At 45.8% G+C, this 21,476-nt stretch overlaps 1 protein-coding gene across 1 annotated transcript in view; it reads right to left on the bottom strand.

Moving 5' to 3' along the window:
* Positions 1 to 21,476, bottom strand: part of ZNF704 (zinc finger protein 704) — a 901,792-nt gene that overhangs the window by 194,213 nt on the left and 686,103 nt on the right. Inside the window, exon 5 of the mRNA XM_069621254.1 lies at positions 17,887 to 17,987. Coding sequence (XP_069477355.1) covers positions 17,887 to 17,987 — 101 coding nt within the window. The remainder of the gene's footprint in view (positions 1 to 17,886; positions 17,988 to 21,476) is intronic.

The following is a 21,476-nucleotide window of genomic DNA, read 5'->3' on the forward strand; positions in this document are numbered from 1 at the left end:
AAAACATTCACCACATTTATGTTATGTCTCAATTCCAATATGGTAATAAATTTCACAATCGCTATCTGAACCTTAGTGAGGCGAGTATGATAAAGCTTTGTCCATAGTTCATTAGATGTCAATGATCTATAATGTTCAAAGTACGGTTTGAAATACAATATCCGTTTCAACGTTAAAGCAGAGCATTCCGTACATAAATGTTCCATAGTCTCTTTCTGGTTTTGAACGCAGCAGAATCGACAATAGTTCTCAGCATTTGATATGAGCCTTCTTCGGGCCTGTATTTGTTTGGTGTTAGATAAATTTAGACGAAAGCGTAAATATGTTCGTCTTAGTTTGACGTCAGGGAATTTTAGTAAGTAAGACTCGGTCCTGCCCATCTTTTTACATTCAAATGGGATTTCCTTAAATGATGTGTACCGCTTGCACTGTTCTATCGTATTAATCCAATCAGTTTCCCATATCTTAGTCTTTGCTTTAGTAGGGTTAGATACAAGGAGCTCAATTGTGATGCTTGCTGCGTCCATTACATGTTGAACAAGTTCTCTCCATGTACTTGGAAAAGAGTGATTCGATAATAGCATATACATGGCTATTTTCTTTATTAGCAACTCTGTATGTGAAGCCATGACCAGCTTTCTGTAAAGGTTTATTACACGCCAAGTATACATTCCAAATAGTGACAGCAGACCTAATTCATATCGTAATATCGGCATAGGCAAACTATTCGGCAGACCAAGGATACTTTTCCAGTAAAAGCCTTCAATTTTAGACCAAAATTTCTCAGATCTGGGTGCTTTGGTATCAGACCCATAGAGTGTAATTGCTGTAGCCTTTTGTAAGTAAAATGTAGTAGCAGCAGATAAAGTAAACTTTCCCATTTTCGCTTGTATAATCTTAGCTTGGGCAGCTGCTGTTTTCATCTTTATTTCTACAGATCTAACATATGGTAGATCTGTGACATTATTGTTAACATTTATGCCCAAATATGTATACTGGTCAACAACCTCAAGTGTTTTACCATTAAGGTGCCATTTAAATTTTTGTATTTTAGTCTGAGATTTCGGAAGGCAGCATAAGATCTTGGTTTTTTCAATGTTAATTTCTAAATGATTTTTGATGGCGTATTCTTGCAGAGTGGTTAGTAGTCTCTGTAATCCAACCGGAGTTTTAGACAATAATAACAAATCATCTGCATAGAAAAGCCACGGAAGTGGGGCAGCACCAAGTTTCGGAGGGTTTGACTGTACAGATGCAAATTCTACTCCCAAATCAGCAATAAAAAAATTGAAGATGGTAGAGGCAAGGACACATCCTTGTTTCAGTCCACGATATGTCGGGACAGGCAGTGACAACTTGCCATCTGTTGTAAGTCTGATCTGTATGGTCGTATCTGTATGTAACTGTGTTATGAAGGAAAGTAAGACATCTGGACATCCGGCAGCTGTTAACTTTTGCAACATTAGAGATCGGCTAATAGAGTCAAAAGCAGACTTGAAGTCGACAAACGCCAAGTATATTGGTTGTTTTGATTTAATTATTTGTTGTTGAATTGCTGTTATGGATATGAGATTAATGGAAGTGCCCATTCATGGGACAAAACCCGTCCGATGTGGGTCAAACAAAGTATGATTGTTAATCCACAGGGTGAGTTGTCTCAATATAATTCGCGAGAATATTTTTGCTGGAATATCCAATAAAGCAATCGGTCTATAACTAGAGGGTAACTGTCTATTGCCTTTTTTGAAAATAGGCACAATTATAGACTTCCTCCAGTTAGATGGAATTCGATTTGTATCACAAACTTCGCAATATATTAAGAACAATATTTGTGCCCATATATCAGGGTATGTCTTCAGGGTAACATTGGAAAGACCATCAGGGCCCGGGGCCCTCGAAGAACTCAACTTTGCTATAAAGAATTTTATATCATCTATGTCAAAAGCCAACAAATCTTTGGGCAAGCTGCCATAAGATGGTATGTATGGACTTTCGTCTTTGGCAGCATATAATTCTAAGAAATGATTCATCCATACCAGCTCCGGGACAGCATTTATCTGTAAGGATGATTGAGATGTTAAAGATGTTCTATGCAGCAAGTGCCATATTGCTTGAGAGTTCTTGGAAGCCACCGCACAAAGAAGCATTTCGCTGTCCTGTTGTAGCAAAAGAGCTTTGTGTGCCCTAATCCAATGTTGGTACTTACTTTTAAGAGTTTTTATTAATGTTAAATGATTATGTGATTTATTAATTGTAAGATTCCTTATTTCTTTTCTTAAAAGAGTTTTTCTTGTTCTGACCTCAGGGTCATATTGATGTTTGTGACAGAAAACAGGTTTATTGCTTTGTGTTTTCACCTCGACAAATAGATGTAGTATAGATGTATAATCACAGTTTCTCGGTCCGCACCTGTTTTTACCGGACCAGTGTGTTGATAGGTTGTCATAGAAACTTTGTAATTTATCGTGATTCCAAATCAAACGATTTCGTCCACTATTAATATGGATTTGGCCACTCATATTATCTGATGTTGATAAGATATGAGGTAGGTTCCAACACCAAGACATAATAAGCTGCTCATGGTCACTTTGATTTTGCTTCCGAATGTTGAAGCTCTTTACGCATGTAAACATGTTATGATCTACATATATATAGTCCAAGGTTGCATGTTGGGTTTGCCTTCGCCAAGTTGGCTGAGCGGGTACATCACCTTCAACTGAACCATTGAGCAGTAACATTTGCCTATCTTCCATGAATTCAACCCATCTACGTTCCGTCTCATTATACGAAGACTTTGTGTTAGACAGATCATGTAAGTTGAGATCACCCACAATAATAACAGATGTAATAGACATATCAGCCACAATCATGTCCATAGTTGCATACATTAGTTCAAAAAAAGTATCCTCATTCTTTGCCATATGATTCCAATATATATTCACCAGTGCCAAGGTATAAAATGACACCACGATTTTGACCACTTGAATATATGGACTTGGAGTTACCCAATTCGTCAAAGTTAAACCACTAGAATTTTTGACAGCCACAAGTAGTCCCGCCATTGGTCGACCTTTTGCAGGACTTATGGCTGGATTAATAACAATCGAGTGGTTATTCCATACGGGAGGCGTGCCTAACCATGTTTCCTGTAATGCAATTATATCAAAATCATCCAACCCACTCGAAGTGTTATTAAACAGATGGCTGTGACCTCGGGTATTCCAAGATAAAAGAGATAAGGGTGTGATGGAATCAGTTCTTAATGGCTATGAGTTCTCAATACATCATTGATGTTGTAGATTCATACGGCTTTGGTAAGCTCTACTTGATGTCTGTAAGTTATCTCTGTTGTTGGAATTTCTGGTCGAAAGTTGCAGGTTCGGTGTCAAAGTTCCTGCGAACTTATCCACTAAGCTGCTATAGTTTGCTTCGGATTCATAAGTCAATGTGAAGCCCAAGCTATAGATGTCATCCTTTGCCTGCCATATAAGATTTAGAATAGCTCCTGATCGTATCCATAATCTAGCACTCGTAAGATCATTTTCATGGAGAAAGTCAACCCTATCTATGTCTGTGGTTGATACATCCTCCAAAGATATGACATCAGTTAGAATGTTCAAGACAGAGGTCCTGTTGAGATCGTATCTCTGGTTTATATCGGATCTGCACTGTATTATTAATGTGTGGGAAGGAGGAGGTTTTGAAAATTGACAGCTGTTTTGAATTGTTTTGGTGTTATGCTCAGAATGACTTTTAGTGTTCTCACTTATGATGGGTGTAAGTAAATTTCTCTCCGACCCCTTAACATCTTGAGGATGTGTACCAGATTGCTTTTGTGAACCAGATATGATTGCATTGTCTTTTGTTTGATTAGCAGTTCCTGGACCAGAGAAAAAGTGCAGCATTAACCTTTCCATGTCAGCAAGCCTTTTTTCCTGCATATTAGACATGTCAATGGCACACTGGTTGAGTGGCACTAGTGATTGATTTGGAGCAAAAGTAGCCCCTTTTTCAGTAAGATCTTTGCTTGTCGGGATCTCATTTGTTTTTATTGCCTCTAGAATTTCATCCAAAGGCTCTCGGGGTGCCAAGTCAGTAACTGGAGGCAAGGTATCATTTTTGGTTTTATTTACTTTTTTCCTACTGATGTTCACATATTTCTTGCTGATGGCAGCACTTACATCTAGAATTTGTTTATTAGGTCGAGTTAAACTTTTAATAAATGATTTGGATGCGGTGCTAGTGGGCAATGAAGGATTCTTGTGATTCTTCGTCTTTTTGACGGGTATTACGTCCTTAATTTGTTTCCGTGATGCGCTAGCAGTTTTAGAAAAAATACCAAAATCCACAACTGTACCTACTGCATTTAAAGGCGTAAAGGTTGATTCTTTGCTAGTGGACATACTAACACTTGCATTATCATCCGAAGTCAGATTGTCATTTACAGTTTGAGAACAGACACAAATCATTGAAGAGTCCGAGATCTCAACATGGGAGAATCGTGGGCTCGCTGATTTCAGTGAATTCAGCTCTTTTCCTTTCAATTTAGGGCTTACCAAAGTTGCGGGTGTCGATATCAATTTTTGGCTGTCTTCAAAGGTTTTTTGCAATGTTTGACGTTGTGTAAAGAGCTTATGTAGGGTTATGTTAGTCTCTAATTGTTCTTTAGCTATAGTGTGGAGTGTGGCTGTCTGTGAGTGTAACTTCGCATCAATGTGCTCATACAGTTTGAACATCGTAGTAAGGGCCAGATTCATGGCCACTAATGTGGGCTGTAATGTAGCTTCCATTACTGACTTTATCACAGGGGATTTTTTTTTATCAGAGCCTCTCAGCGGTGAATGTTCCGAAAATGAGATTGACAATGGTGAAGTAATAGGAGCTGTGGCAGAGAATAAAGTAGGAGATTGTGAGAGAGAGGAATAGTGAGATACGTTGATATCCCCAGTCCCTTCTTTAGGGATTCTCGCATTCACTGGGGTGTGGTTAGGGATGGCTTCATTTTGTGATGCTGAAATGTTTTTTATAGGACTGCTAGCCTCACTGTCAGCTAACATAATGGAATTTTTGTTTTGTGCTGAGGAATTATTCTCAGCTGAACAGTTCGTAATCAAATCAATGAGATTTGTAACCGAACTAGTGTTAGCGGTTTTTAGCGGCAGTGCACTAGAACCTAGGCTTGCAGCCATCACCAATTGATCCGGTAGGGTATGAATGAGACTAGGGCTAAGTCTTTCCAACAAAGGGATGGAAGTCACTAATGCCTCCATTGTGGGTGCAGGAGTAACTCCCTTCATTGGACTACTTACATCTGTAGCAGCCACAGTTTCAATATTTGCATCGGCTGTAAGGACTGTTCCTGCGCTCACTGGATAGAAGGAGCGGATATCTGAGGACACTGCGGTCAAAGCTCCTCCCGCCAAACTTTTCAGTCTGGCACTATTTTGTTTCTCCTTAAGTGGCGTGTACTTTAGCCGCTGTACCAGTCTAAGGGTTTCCAATTTTGACGGCATATTAGACTTTAAAGTATATAGGTGATGCAACATAAAATATTTATTGCGTCAGACACAAGACAATAAGTTAACCCTCCAGTCCCCTCTGCACTTACTTCAAAGAATAAGTCAGTGTTGGAGATATATTACCATGCACACTTTTAGCACTCACGATAATCGATCTAGGAAGCACTGTTAGTTTTAATACTTTGAATTCAACCCTATGTAAGCATAAGTATAAACTGCGCTACATCACCCAAGCAAGCTTTATCTCAGAAAACCTCTTAAAATACACTATCTAATTGGAACTAGAATACATGCTCACCGTTCTCTGTTCTCAGTTAACAGCGAACAGCGTACTTTAAAGTACTTAAAGGTGCGCGCGCAGGTGTGCTGCACCCTGGGTATTTGTAGTTGCTGGGAGGGACTGTCAGGGGGCAGGTTCAATAACACCATACCAATCACTGACTCTCTAGGAATCAAAGAGAAAGGGAGACCGTGTTAGCACGGCAGCGCACGTTACCAATAAAGTGTGCTAATTCAAGCTAATCAGTGCATTAACACAGCGTGATGGCGTGATGACATTTTACATTTAAAACAGCTTGAACAGAGCCAAACGCAATCACCTAAGTCAGGCAACTTGTGTGTCCCAGAAAAGTACGTCCTCCACCAGACAGCAGTCCTCTGCAGCAAGCAATGTCCGTGGAACTTCAAAAAGTCTTCCCAGGAAACAAAACGATTTTCGATTTTCAAACGTGTGCCACAGCGAACAGCGTACTTTAAAGTACTTAAAGGTGCGCGCGCATGTGCGCTGCACCCTGGGTATTTGTAGTTGCTGGGAGGGACTGTCAGGGGGCGGGTTCAATAACACCACACCAATCACTGACTCTCTAAGTCAGGCAACTTGTGTGTCCCAGAAAAGTACGTCCTCCACCAGACAGCAGTCCTCTGCAGCAAGCAATGTCCGTGGAACTTCAAAAAGTCTTCCCAGGAAACAAAACGATTTTCGATTTTCAAACGTGTGCCACATCGAACAGCGTACTTTAAAGTACTTAAAGGTTTCAATATTTAAAACCTATAACCCTTAAAAAATGAAAAAAACATGTTAAAAAGAGTAAACAATATTTTTTCAAATTAAACAATTATTAAAAACAGTTACAAAGAGCTAAAACTATTTACAGCGAGTTACCTATATTGTTTTATCACAGTTAATGAGAAAAATATAATAGACTGAAAATGAGTTAAAAATAATTAAACAAATTAAGAAAATGCACACTTCACATTAAAAAAACAGAGAGCGAATAAAAAGGGAACAGGTTTTGAAAATAGTTAATCAAAGTGAAAAGAAATGCAGCACTGAATTCACATTTCACTTATTCTTTCTAGATGGATAAAATATCACTTACCGCTGCATTTTGCTGATGCCAGCGCAGAGACTGCCGGCGCATAAAAGACCAGCAGAGTAGCAGCACTTCTTTGAAGAGCGGAAGCAGAATTTGCAGAAATCCTGCACGGAGAGCCTTTCGCCAGGCGTTGTTTGTCATCAGCAGTTTTCAGTAGAGAGTCAGCCTGAATGAGCAGGGCCTGGAGAAGGGTCTGCAACTGCGGAGCCCAGCCACTTTCAAGTGCCAAGCAGTCAACAATAGTTCAGTGTAAGGAGGGATGGCATGTACCTCCCTGTGACAAGCCGAGGACTGGTAGCGAAACTGCTCCCAGGGGTAGAGTGCGGATCAGGACATTCAAGCGAGGGTCACAGAGGGGTAGTCTCATGGTGGACCAGTATAAAATCCAAGAGATGGACCGGACCACGCTCTAAAGGACTGAGTCTGCAGAGCACCATAAAGAGGCACGTAGTAACTCAACACAACTGTGAAGAACTATTGAAAATCTGTCAACCAATCCCAATGCAGAGCCTAGGTAGCGAAATAGCTGATGGCAGCTCAGGGCACGCAGCTCCGGGGCGGTGGGTCCCAGCAGCTGCACAAGCACCCTACAGTCAATGCCGGGTGTCTGTGATGGAAGGAAGAAAGCTGTGGCGATATGGAGCAGAGAGGAAGGGCAAGTGAGGAGAGGAGAAGGGAGCAAGCAGGAGAAGCGTGAAGAACGTTACTGAATAGAGGTATAGACAGGGGTAAGGAAGGAAAAAGAAGCAAAGTGGAGAGTAGAAAAATCTGTCGATGGGAATAGAAATTGGAAAAGGTGGAGAAATTAGTGAAATGCTGAATGACACGTGGAGAGGAGTAGATAGTGGAAGCGTACAGAGCCAAACGACAGTGGAAAGATCCTGGGAGGGGAATTGAAAGTTGAGGTGGAGAAGAACTGAGTAGAGAGTGGAAAGAACCGTAGACGGGAGTAGATAATGGAGGAGATGGACAGTGAAAATACATCAGGATGGAGGAGGAGAAACAGAGGGGAGTAAATCCAAGTGAGGAGCAAAAAGAGAAGGAGAGAGTACAGAAGGATGAAAGAAAACAATGATCCAGGGGAGAAGAATATAAGCTAAGAGGGTAGGTGAAGAGGGCCTAATCATTGCAGGGTACTGAGGAGGAGAGAAGCGGTAAGAAATACAGTGGCCCAGACTAGGAAGTAGAAGAGGGCGTTATAGAGGTCTTGCAAAAAGGGGACCTAACCTTGTGGTGTCAGTAAAAACTGTGACAGGAGTTTGGGCTGACATCTGAAGTTCCCTGCACCCAGTGAGATCTGGCAAAGTCTGACCCAGGTGTAGAATCACTGAAAGGAAGCATGGACCGCTCAGATTCGGCAGGTGGGAAGACCAACCAGACAACTCAGCATCCTGACTACAAGGAAAACAGGGGATATAACTAACTACGCCAGGAAAGAAGTGCAGCAGACCCTTAAAACCCTGCAGAGTGAAAGGGACTTTTGTTTTGACTGCCAGCATACTGAGCCCCAAGGAAGTGATGTAAGGACTGATGTACCATCAGTTCATCCCTCACTTACTCCACAGTGAGCAATAGCAGCCAAGCTGCTACTGCTCCCATTTTGATTTGTTTGAACACCCTACATTCCATTACACATACACCCCAAACACTAGGTCAGTTTGTGTGGTAAAATAAACCTGATTGAATCCTATTTTTGAGTCTTGAGTTGTCTTTTGATCCTTTGGAAGTGACATGCCATAATTGTAAAAACCTGTGAAGATGTACAACTCTGCTTAGCTGCATAGTCGGAAACTTATGATCTCAGGTGCGTAAAAAACCCTTTGCACACCTGCCAATTGCATTCAAAGTAGGGGAATGCAAGATACCTGTCATTTTAACCTAACAACTCACTAGGGCACAACATTTCTAGTATTTAAGTCCAATGACCTGTTTTTTACGGGGGTCTTCAATGCCAAAACTGAATATTACGTAGCAGGCCCTTGATGCTACACTTGTGAGGCCCACCGGGAAATCTCCAGAGTTCCCTATAGGCCAGTCCACCCCTGTGCACATAAAACAGGGGGCGAGGAAACTAATGAAAGGCGAGGAGAGAAACAGACAGAAGTCCAATTGCCAGAAACAAGCCTAAACTGCAGGCTTTAGATAAAGAAATATCTTTCAAATAAGGCATACAGAATGCCACCTGAGGATGCTACATTTTATTCTGCACTTCCCACCTGCAGCTGGAAAAAGAAGAGGCAAAGTTCAGAACAAGCAATGGGGTCCCTCTACTCGAGCCACGGGTGGCAGGCAGTGATCCTCTTAGTCACTGAAAAGAACAGCTGCAGATCTATTTTCATAGCTTACACCCCATCCCTGCTGCCAGCATGGGCAGATGAGCTGGTCGGAGGAAGTAAAGTGCAGGCAGGGTGATGGAGTTCCAGACCTGTAGTATTTCTATCTACCCCACCAGGGGAGAAGGAAGAGATGCAACGTACCCCAAAGGAAGGCAAATCAAGCGAAGATTTGATGAGTTTGGTTGACCCAGTACTGAAGGAAGTAAAGTGTCACCCAGACATGGGTCGACTGAACCAGGAAGTGAACAAACCAGCAAACCTAGTCGAAGAGCAATGAGGGCTTTAAATGAGATCTGTGAGGGGGTGATGTTTTGATGGAAACCACCCGTGCTGGTCCTTTAAGGAATGTGAACACGGACGGGAGTCATCATTGTAGTGTGCCACCCCTTCTGAGGGAACGAGTCCCTCCCAGGGCTCGTGCTAAGGTCAAATGTCAGTGGCCATGTGACTTAAAGAATAAATGGGACAAGCCGTTTCCGGCTCATTAGTCGATGCTAACTGACTCCTGCCTGATGTGAGTCCTTTCCTGCTGTGCAATGCTGGCGCTGCGTGGCAGGCAGAGGGCCTGCTGCTGCAGCGCCCTCCACCCTGACAGTGCCCCTGCTGGGCAAGGCTGTCCATGATGCCCCCCCATGTCAGCAGAGCCCCCGCTGGGCAACTCTGCATCTATGTGCCTGCAGAGCCCCTGCCGGGCAACTCTGCATCTAGGTGCCAGTGCCCCTGCTGGGCTAATCCGGCGCCATCTTTGGTGATGACCTGGGTGCCCCCAGGCTTTGAAGCACCTGTGTGATCACGAGCTGACAGGGTGCTCCCTGTCACTGGATGTCGGCTGGGTGCTCCCAGCATTGGTCTGCCTGGCCTGCATGACTGCAGGGACAGGACATGACAATGGTGACGAGGGGTCTGAGCCCCGTGGTGTTGATATGGCCACACGGCAGCCCACAGTGCCCTGCAGCTACCAACAAGTCGGGTGTGCTCTGTGATCAGAGTCTCGATGGGAAGGAGGTTTCGGGGAGGCTCGGTGGCTTCTGCCGCATGTGGAAAGAGAGCGCAGTGCCGGTAGGCCCATCATGGAATTATGTGTGCCAAAAAATGGGTTTTGTGTGCCATTCTGCTCGCTAATCCCCATTTGTGAAACAGGGATTTGCGGGCAGAATGGCGCACAAAGCATGTTTTTCGGCGCACATAATTCCATGAATCGGCCCCTAAGAGTTCCCTGGCTTGCGGCAGTGATGGCAGTTCAGCGCTCCGTGTGGGTGCAGCGGGATGGCAACGCTCTGTGTCGGAGCTGTCGGAAGGAAAAAGAAATGGGACATCCCGGGCCGTGCCATGAAATGAAGAAGCGCTGCAGTGGTAATATAAACAGGGCCCCTCCAGATCCCTGGCCCATCTGCGGTGCTGCGTTGTGTGTAGTGGCTGTGACAAAGAAAGAGCTGCGGTGTTGGAGCTGTGCACGTGGAGACCCACAGCTTGGGGGTGCCTCTGCTTGCATGTCCCAGAGTTTGATATTCAACCATAAAGGGGACAGAGTGCTCCATGTCTGTGACGTCGCAATCACGAACGACGCATGCGCAAGCCTCGCTATGTGTCGCGCATGCGCGTTCGGAATAAAGAACATCCGTGCCGCAGTTGCCGCCGGGACTCCGGAAGACACACACGCATGTCCCGTGTCTTCTTGTATGAATGTGCGTGTGTGTGTGTGCTAGTACGGGGCGGCCCGAGGCACGGGCTCGCCCACAACATCTGGCGATGAGGCGGGACGCGAACGGAGCGTTTCGTTGACACAACGCTACGTGTCAACCGTTGCAATGTTACACCGTTGCGTTCCCTGAATCCAACGCGAACAAAGCGGATGTGTTTCCATGAAAAGTGTGTGGCAGTAGCGGCCTGGAAAGGTGCTTGTGCGCTGCCCACATTTTTAAAGGAACAGCACCATCCCAATTTTTTGAACCCTGACAGTCTTCAGCATCCAAGAGGACTGCACTTTAATCAGTGACCACGGCACGAGTGGTGACAAGATGGACACAGAAGCATAGAGGAACACCCAACAACCGGAAGGTCCTACGGCTACGTTACTCCTCACGGCGCAGTGGGTTGAGGTACGTCTAGTTGTCTGTCCAAGACAGGTTTGCGGCCTCTGACCCCGGTAGGAGGTGCCTGTGCGACCTGCAAACATGGCGGAAAGTGAAGGAGAAGCAGAGGCAGCACAGGTGGTAGTGTGGAGACAACAGGGGTCTTTGTTACCCATGCAAGAATTTGACACATAGGGTCCCCCCTCAAAGTTGGACCCAAAATGGTTGTTGTGGATAAAAAAATTGGACATGTGCTTTACTGCGACGGGAGAAACCAACGGCGACGCAAAAAGGGAGACTCTGCTATATGCTGGTATGGACGTCCTGCGCATTTATGAATCTCTTGACCTGCAAGTGGTAACCTATGACGCAGTCATAACTGCCTTAAAGAATCATTTCATTCCATTGTCCAATGTAGACTACGAGAGATTCCTTTTCTGTGGTGAAAAACAGCGGGAAGAGGAGTCATTTGACCAATTCTGCGCGCGCCTACGACAAATGGCCATGACCTGTAGATGGGACAACGATGAGGCCATGATCAGAAATCAAGTGATCCAGGGTTGCAGCTCGGGCAAGCTCCGCAGACAGGTGTTGAGGGAGCCGGGCTGGACTCTTGTACAGATCCTGGACAGTGGGAGAATGTATGAACTGGCTGAATCAAGGGGTGCCAAAATGGACGCAGCGGTGCGTCCCGGCAGGTCAGAAGAGGCCTTTGCTATCGGGAAGCAGTCGTTGTCGAAGGCGAGGTGGAGCCAGAAACGCCAGGAAGTGGGTCCAACGCAAGGGGCTGCGTCGATATGTCAATATAGCGGGTATGATTTACCACACTCTGAGGACTGTCCCGCCAAATCGAGATCCTGTGGCAGGTGCAACGGTCCAGGACACTATGCCCGAATGTGTCGTGCTCCAGCACCAATCGCTATACAAAGGGGACCGGCCAGGTTGATGGGCGCCGGTTCAAGGAGGCAAAGGAGCATTGCGACATTGGAACAGGATGTGCAAAAGCTAAACATCGCCGAGGAAGAAGAGGAGGAAGATGAGGTGTTCTTTATTTCGAACATAGCGACAGGGGCAAAGAAAAAGAGGCAGCCCAAGTGTGTCGTGGACATTCAAGGGGTGCCGACACAAGTGCTGATAGACACGGGAGCCTCGGTGTGCTTGCTTGCCGCCGATCACTATCAGTCAATCCCGGGGCCACCTTCATTGGACACATCCAAGGCGAAGATTTTCACTTTTGGCGGAGACACACCACTCCCCATTCAGGGCGTGTTCGTGGCGCCTGAGTCCAGGGGCGACAAGACCATAAAAGCCCGGTTTTTCGTCACTGACGTTAGTCCCCACTCCCTGCTCAGTTGTGCAGCGTCAGAGGCATTGGACCTTGTACATTTTGCGTTTGAAATTTATCAAGTAGATATTGAGCAGTTGTTGGCCAGATTCTCGGGCATTTTTAAAGGAGTGGGAAAGTTAAAAGCGCCTCCTGTTCGTCTGCACATTGATGGTACCATCAGGCCTACGGCTCTCAAACATCGACGGATCCCGTTTCATCTCCGGGATCAGGTGGAGGAAGAACTCTGTTCACTGATCCAAATGGACATCATTGAAAGGGTGGAAGGTCCGACGTCCTGGGTCTCGCCCATAGTTGTGGCCCCCAAGCCAAAACAGCCGGGAGCGGTGCGCATTTGTGTTGATATGCGCCTCCCGAATGCGGCTATCAAAAGGGAGAGACATATAACACCCACTCTGGATGACATTATAGGAGAGCTGCAAGGGGTGAGAGTGTTCTCGAAGTTGGATCTGAGGCCGGGCTACCATCAGCTTGAGCTCCACCCAGATTCACGTTATATCACAACTTTTACGATACATGATGGCCTCTATCAGTTTAAGCGCCTGAGCTTCTGCATTTCATCTGCTGCAGATGTTTTCCAAAATACAATCAGGGGGGCGCTAGCAGGACTGAAAGGTGTATTAAATATGAGCGATGACATCTTGGTCTTTGCCGAATCTGAGGCAGAACACATGAGAAGATTAGAGCTCACCCTGAAGAGACTGGAGGAGTTGGGTCTTACCCTCCACCGTGAAAAGTGTGAGTTTTTCAAGGACAAAATTTGTTTCTTTGGTTTTATCTTTCATGCCAGCGGCGTGTCACCCGATCCTGCAAAGGTAAAGGACATCCGTGAGGCCGCAGCACCCCAGTCCCCCACGGAGGTAAGGAGCTTCTTGGGGATGGTCAACTTCTGTGGGCGTTTTATTAGGGGTCTGGCTTCCTTGTCGGAACCCCTCAGGGCGCTAAGAATGACGCTGTGTGGGTGTGGGACAGGAAGGAGCAGGAGGCCTTTCAGGTCATCAAAAATGCCCTGTCGGATGGAGATACCATGGCGTACTTAGACCCCACCGCAGAGTCCGAGATTGTTGTTGACGCCAGCCCGGTGGGTGTTGGGGCGGTCCTGATGCAATCGGACAACAGAGGGGATATGCGACCCATCGCTTACGCGAGCAAAGCGCTCACGTCCACGGAAAGGCAATATTCGCAAATAGAAAGAGAGGCCTTGGCGATTCTTTGGGGCTGTCGTCATTTTCGTCTATACATCTTGGGCAAGCCTGTCTTGGTCGTGACTGATCACAAGCCCCTGCTGCCCATCCTGGCGGGAGTGTCATCAAAGCCACCACCCAGAATAGAACGATGGATGTTGGCTCTTATGGAATATGGGGTCAAGCTTGTGTACAGACCGGAGACCAATAATCCGGCGGACTATATGTCTCGCCACCCAAACCATGAGAAGGCGGAACAGACCAACGAGGCATCTGACTGTCAAGGGCTGCTGTGTCACGTGGTGGAGGGTGCTTTGCCGGTGGCACTGTCCAGGCTCACCATAGCGACAGAATCGTCCAAGGATGAAGTGTTTCACATTATTAGAACGGCGGTAAGAAGCGGTGATTGGAGAGAGGTGCTTCAGAACAACTCTAGGTGGCAGGCAGATGCCCAAAGAGACCTTCAGGCACTTTGGAGGGTGAGGGACGAACTGTCCATTTTAGACGACGGACTACTGCTGAGAGGGAGGCAAATTGTGATCCCACAGGTACTGAGAACTCGTGTAATGGAACTAGCCTACATAGGACATCAAGGGGTCGCCAAGACCAAAGCGAGACTCCGACCCAAGGTTTGGTTCCCCGGCCTAGAGGGAATGGTTGAGCTCTTTGTGAGAAGGTGCTTACCATGCCAAGTAGCGAGTCCGGGGGAGAGAGCTCCACCTATTAGCTCGATGGAACGGAGCGAAAAGCCCTGGGGAACTGTCCATGTGGATTTTGGATCGACGGGGCAAGGCATGTATTTTTTGGCGGTGGTAGACCAACGGTCCAGATATCCCGAGGTGGAGGTAGTGGAAGGCACGGCTACTGTGTACACCACTAGTGCCCTGGACAGAATGTTCGCAACACATGGCTTCCCTGAACTACTATGCTCGGACAATGGCCCTCCATTTACGGGCAGCCAATTCGCTCAGTACCTAACAGAGAGGGGCATCCAGCACAGGAGGGTGTCACCTTTGTGGCCTTGTGCAAATGGGGAAGCCGAGAGGCTCATGCGCACTTTGAACAAGGTGCTGAGGATATCTGAAAGTTGGGCGGAGGACCTACAGAAGAAGCTAGTGGAGTTCCTGAGAGAGTATAGGACCACGCCTCACCAGTCAACTGGTGTTGCCCCCGCTGAAGCGCTTTTCGGGCGCTGCCCCCACGGAATGATACCCGAAATAGAAGGCCGGGGACCTGGGGTCATTGACAATGAAAAAGTAAGGGAAGAGCGAGCAGCACGCAACCAGAGGGAGAGCGAAAGAAGGGGTCTAAAAGACAAGGAAGTAGCCGTAGGCGATTCTGCGCTAGTACGGAACCGCCGACCGGAAGGCAAACTGTCCCTTCCCTATGAACCTCACGCGTGGACAGTCACGCACGTGAAGGAAACAATGGTCACGGCGGCATGTGCACGAGGGACTGTTACTCGCAATAGGTCCTTCTTTAAGAAGGTGGACACTTCAACTGATGCGATTGATCCTGGCGAAGGCACCTCCTCCGAAACCGTCCAAGAGAATCCAGTGGAGGACGCAGTGCGGGATGCGGTTCCGCTAGCAGAGGGTCCCAGCGTAGTTCCCTCAAGTACCCCGCGGTACCCCGCACGACGAGAGCGAAGACTGCCTGCTCGCCTCAAGGACTACGTCCTGGACTCTGGAGATTGAGCCGAGGTTACAGCAGTTCTACAACCCATGTTGGGTCACATGTTCTGTATTCACAGTTTACACTGTTTTGCATTGGCAATGGTTATGTTGTTTTGATTAAAGAAAAAAAGGGATGTGACGTTGCAATCACGAACAACGAATGCGCGAGCCTCGCTCTGTGTCGCGCATGCGCGTTCGGAATAAAGAACGTCCGTGCGGCAGTTGCCGCCGGGACTCCGGAAGACACACACGCATGTCCCGTGTCTTCTTGTATGAATGTGCGTGCGTGTGTGCTAGTACGGGGCGGCCCGAGGCACGGGCTCGCCCACAACAATGTCGGCGCAAGGCTAATAAAATGATGATGGCCCTCTAAAGATTCTGGACCCAACTGGTGGAGAGTGCAAATGAAAAAAAAAAAAGTAAAGCGCTTTGTGCCGGCACAGCCCTCCATGGTGGGGCAAGAGGAAATGGTTCTCTGAAATTCCCCGGGCAGCGGGCGGTATTTTGGAAGCGTGGGGAACTTTAAAAGAATAAAGGAACACACTTTGTCGTGCTCCCGTGCTCCAGTATGGGGCTGTCACATCAGAAAATGAAGGGGGTGCTGGCTGCAGGCTCCAGCTAGGAGCAATACTGTGCGCATTAAAGAAAGTGCGTGGCTGCCCATGCCCACCACACAGTAGCAGGCCTCACACCAGTGTGAACCTGCCGTCCTGGTGCCATCTCAGGGCCAGGTCGCAGTGACTGCAAAGAAAAAAAAAAAAGGAAAGGAGAAGGGAAAGAGACGAAAAGGGCTGCAGATCTTGCAAGTACTTGTGCCCCCCCCTGCCATCAGCAGTGTCCGCCCAGAAGCCCATGCGTGGAAGGGGAAGTGACGAAGTGGCCTGTCACCCGCCACCAGTACCCACCCACTGCCTGCCCCCCCCCCACCATTCATGGGCCAGGTCATTGTGGCCCCTGAGGCCCTCAGGTGCACCTTTGCTGGCCCCCACTTGTGGACTGAACTGTCCTGAACCAATACCATTGTGTGTTGGGCTGGTCTCCTAAAGCCCAGCAAGTGCTCAAAATGGACTCAGAAGCCATCCATAGAAATGCTGGGAGCCTGCAGACAATGGACATGCTTAACTTGGCCCCAGCTAAAATGTGTGAAGCTGTGCTCCTACATATTGTGGGCATGTTTGAAATGATGCCAGGAGAAAACAATGGTGTCATTCAGTGCGCTAAATTGCACTCACCCAGTTGAATAGAGGATCTTTTGTAATGTGGAATTTCCAACGTGTCACCAGCATCCACCAACCCTGACTGTCACCCTAAATGCGTACCAATACTTAGTATGTGTGTTATGGTTGAAACTACCAAAGTAAACTCGGAGGGAGTGATTGTCCTAACCTGAGCTCCAGTGTACATGACTATTATTTTCACCCAGATTCAAAGTCTTACTGTTTGTGACTGTTAATTGATTTGATGTCCAGTGGTGTTTGCCGTTTGTTTGTTCGTTATGGAAAATGAGGAGTGTGATGTGCCACCCCTTCTGAGGGAACGAGTCCCTTCCCAGGGCTAGTGCTAAGTTCACATGTCGGTGGCAATATGACTTAAAGAATAAAAGGAGTGAGCCATTTCCGGCTCGTCAGTCGATGGTAACTGACTCCTGCCTGATGTTTATCTTTTCCTGCTGTGTGATGCTGGCGCTGCGTGGCAGGCATAAGGCCTGCTGCTGCATCTATGTGCCTGCACAGCCCCTGCAAGGCAACTCTGATTATAGGTGCCAGTGCCCATGCTGGGCAACTCAGTCGCCGTCTTTGGTAATGGCCTGGGTGCCCCAAGGCCATTGAAGCGCCCGTGTGATCACGGTCTAACAGGGTGCTCCCTGTCACTGGATGTCAGCTGGGTGACCGCAGGGCCAGTACATAACAATCAGGAGGGAGGAGGAAGAGAAGGAAACAGAAGGGGAGGAGCAAGGAGGGAATACAAATAGGTACAGTTGCTCCTCTGTGTGGTGTAGCCTCTCCTTATTGGTGTCCGTGTCCCAGTTACTCCTAACAGTCAAAGACTTGCACTGAGTTGAGTCTCTCTCTTTGGGGTCTGATTTTGTGCTAGACTAAGGATCTGTGGAACAGGGAAATAGTGCTTTTCCGTAGATCACACACATTGGTGGAAAGCCTAACTAGATTAACCCAGACGCAAATGTTGCCCTGCTATGTGAGTATGCATGTCAACATTTGCACTGCCTGGCCTTTGTTTTATTTATTTTTAGGAAATCTTTCATGTTACTATAATGCATGTTTCGCCACGGAATGAGAGAGAGTTTATTCTATTTTGAGCCAGATAATCAGCAGGCTATCAGAACAAATTGGCAGTTTAAGATTAGATCAATGACTTACCCAAGGTGAATTGTGCGGATATGTTTCTGGATCCCTGCTGCAGAGCTCAGAACTTTCCCACAGTTTTTCCAAAGGCATTTAAACATCACTTTCATGGAATTCTGAAATAGGAGAAAAATAGTCTAATTGCTTTTCCACAATGGTGTCCTGAAACCGAAATGAAGCAATTGCCCAGTATAATTAAAAGACTTGTATCCTAATACAATGTCTGAAATAAAGATGGAATACAGCTAGGTTCCTCGGTCAGACCAAAATAAGATTAAAATCTGGTGCACACGTTTCTTCTTAAACTGGTACTTATTCTGAAGTCAAGATATTGAAACGAGCAATAGATAATATTTACATTACAAAACATATAGACTGTTTACTAGGAGCATACCGACTTTCGGCTTAGAGTAAGTACTCAGTTAAATTCCGGCAGAAAAACTGCTATTCGGCTCCAACTAAATAACTACTTGCTATTCGGCTCCAGCCAAATCCTTTGTCTTGTCATTTTAATGCAATTTAACAACCAAGACAAGCAAAGAATTCGTTCAGATTGTAAAAAGGAACGTTATTAAATATGCTCTGAGGGCATTTCTAATTAAATATTAGACTAAGGGCATATGACGCCTGGAAACACAATTCTGTTGCATAGGCGCCTCACAAATGCTCAATAAAATAAAAAAAAACAAAAAAGTATGTTTGTGAGAGAAGCAATGGGGAGAATGAGAAATAGGCGGCCATTGTTTGTTTCCATGGAGAACCTTGATGGTTTCACATTTGGTGGTGGGGACCAGGAGGACTGAGGTAATTAGTTATATGTCAGGCATACTGACATGCCCCCGCCTACGAGGCCTGTTATGAGGCCTGTGAAGGCCCGGCTGCTAGAGAAAGCACAGAGAGATAGATGTAAGGATTCTGTATGGGACATAGGCAGAGAGCTATGCTATGTTTGTTGTGAAAACGGTAGGAGGGAGGAATTTTGGAAACCCGAAGACCTCCCAGCAGGTAGGCTGCTTGTTCTATGTCAATAAGGGATGGGGATGAGTCTGTTAGATGTTAGGCAGTACACAATGCGTACACTGTGGCCAACATTTCCCATCCTATGTTGGGGTCTTGGTACAACACGAGTATTGGGAAATCTTTCCAATAAATTTATTATTATTATTATTTTTTTATTAGTTAATTAGTTCAACCACAAAGAACTTTTCAACAGACGTAAGTACAAAAGATGATTCTTTGTCACTGGCACCATTACAAAGTACATTATGCAACAAAAGAAGAAAAGGAAAAAAAATACAAAAAGAGTACCGCGGGGTAGATATCAAATCTTCAAACGGTTCTCAACATACATAAAAACACATGAAAATGCTTTTTGACAAATTAAAAACATTTTCGCCCATAAATGATAAAACAATGATGAACAGCAAAGCACACATTATCACATTTTCAGACAAATCATTAAAATAAAGCATACAGTGAAAGAATTAGTATGTGGCCATTAGTCAGCAGCAAACACAGTTAACACCCTCAAGGAAACAATTCCTTTAAAAAGCACAATGCAGCAAATCGCTATCCATTTGACCTTGAAATTAAGGTCTGAAGCCATATTAAACTACTCGATAGATTCTTAAAATCCTGCAGAAGATTTCCAAAATATAATAAGCGTCGAGCAGTTAGGGCTTGGCATTCTAACAGTTGATGGTAAATTGCCTCAATGCTTCCTTTTCTTGGCAATGCTCACACATTCTCAATTCTCTTTGGATTTTCTCCCTAGCTCCAAAAATCTCTTTGGTAGGGAAAAAATTAATTCGTAAACATAAGAATTGAGTACGCCAAAATTAACTTGTGAATTTAGATAAATAATGAGGCAGCAATCCAAGGGGCCTCACATCCAACAAAATCCCTGAGTACTACTACTGATATTTGCACACCTCTTGCATAGTACAAATCCAATCCAACTCCCAGAGTTTTTTATGTGATTTCTGTGGAAAATCACACATCAATTAGTACATCCATTCTGTATTATTTTATGTTGGCCTAAGCACATACAAATACACATTGAATCACGCAATTGCTCCTTCCGAACTCCATCTTGGTCGTTTTGCTCACTTTACCGGGTTTTCATTCCTAACGTGGTAAAGATTCACAAAGTCACCACTCCGAAAGCTTTTCAAACATGCCCCTGCACAGGAATGCTAAATCTGCAGAGTACATTCTTTGGCCCTCATTACGACCCTGGCGGATTTTTTCCGCCATCGACGGACTTTCCGGCCATGGCGCAAAGTCCCTTTACGCCATGGCGGATGGCGGACTTACCGCCCCATTCCGAGGTCGGCGGGGCGGTAAGTCCCCATTGACCCATTTACCCTTCCCCATTCCCATTTCGGCCCCATAGGGCTCAATGGGAGTGGGGAAGGAGTTAATTACGCCACCGTAAAATACGGTGGCGTAATTAACACCAAGGTCCCAGAGCGCCATGGATTTTTCCGCCCGCAAAAAGCGGGCGGAAAAATGACCATGGCGCTCCAGGAACTCGTAGTTGGCGGTAAGGGGTCCGCGCAGCTAACGCTGGCGCAGACCCCTTAGCGCCAGGGTCGTAATGAGGCCCTTTGTCTTTAACTTAGAGCCTTGAAGAACTGGAATGAAGTTAGCTAATCTGTAAATTAGGTGCCTTCCTGACTCTTTGACTTTCTGTGGCTAATTATGAATGTGCGTCTAGATGGTTAAAAGAAGCACAATTCATGCCATGTGCATTCCTAAAATCCTGAGCTACTGAGTCGAAATGCAGAGTGACCTTTTAGTTGAAAGAACAATATAGATAATGAATCACGAGGTTTGTTACCTTGTGTTAGGAACAAGATATACTCCTACTCCCCACTCATCTCTGTTTCCAGAGGGGAAATTGTCTGAGGGATGACGCAGAGCGCTGCAACATGTGTTGCCATAGCAAAATACCCACGTTCACAGGTCATGACAAATCATCACATGATGGACTAGAACGAATACACCATGTTGTTATGTTTGTATAAAGCACGCTCACTCCCCCATGCCTTCGCTTACCTTCTCTATGCCTGTACACATGCATTGATGAATTTGGGTCCGCTTAAGTGAAGATAATAAACTGTTGTTATATATTTGTTCATGACTGGGATGTCTTCATTTTTTTGCAGTAGCCTCATATTTGGGACTAACAGGGTTATAACATATCAAGCCATATATTCACCATTTGTTAAATGGTGTGGTGATTTTTTTGTCCATAATCTGTTTTAGCTGCCACCAAATTGTAGATTCCTCACCGGATACAATTTTAGCTAATAAAATCAAGTTTTTCCATATAACAGAAACATAAAATCAACAGTTGCCCCAGCTCGTACCTGATTACAGATTCTGGAACTCCCATAGGGAGTTTTAGCACTTCTCGCCAAAAGATACCCTCAAGCTGAACCCAGTCAACATTAGATGCTAACAGTAAGTTTTCAGCAACATAAGTGACTACCGGGACAACTTTCTTTTTTATGAAACTCTATCGCAGGAACAAGTGAAAAAAGACCACAAAGAGATGACAAAATCAAATAAGAACAAAAAGGAATGCCAACATGCCGGTC

This window comes from Ambystoma mexicanum, chromosome 5q (assembly GCF_040938575.1).
Source record: "Ambystoma mexicanum isolate Mex_15411 chromosome 5q, UKY_AmexF1_1, whole genome shotgun sequence".
Lineage (NCBI taxonomy): Eukaryota > Metazoa > Chordata > Amphibia > Caudata > Ambystomatidae > Ambystoma > Ambystoma mexicanum.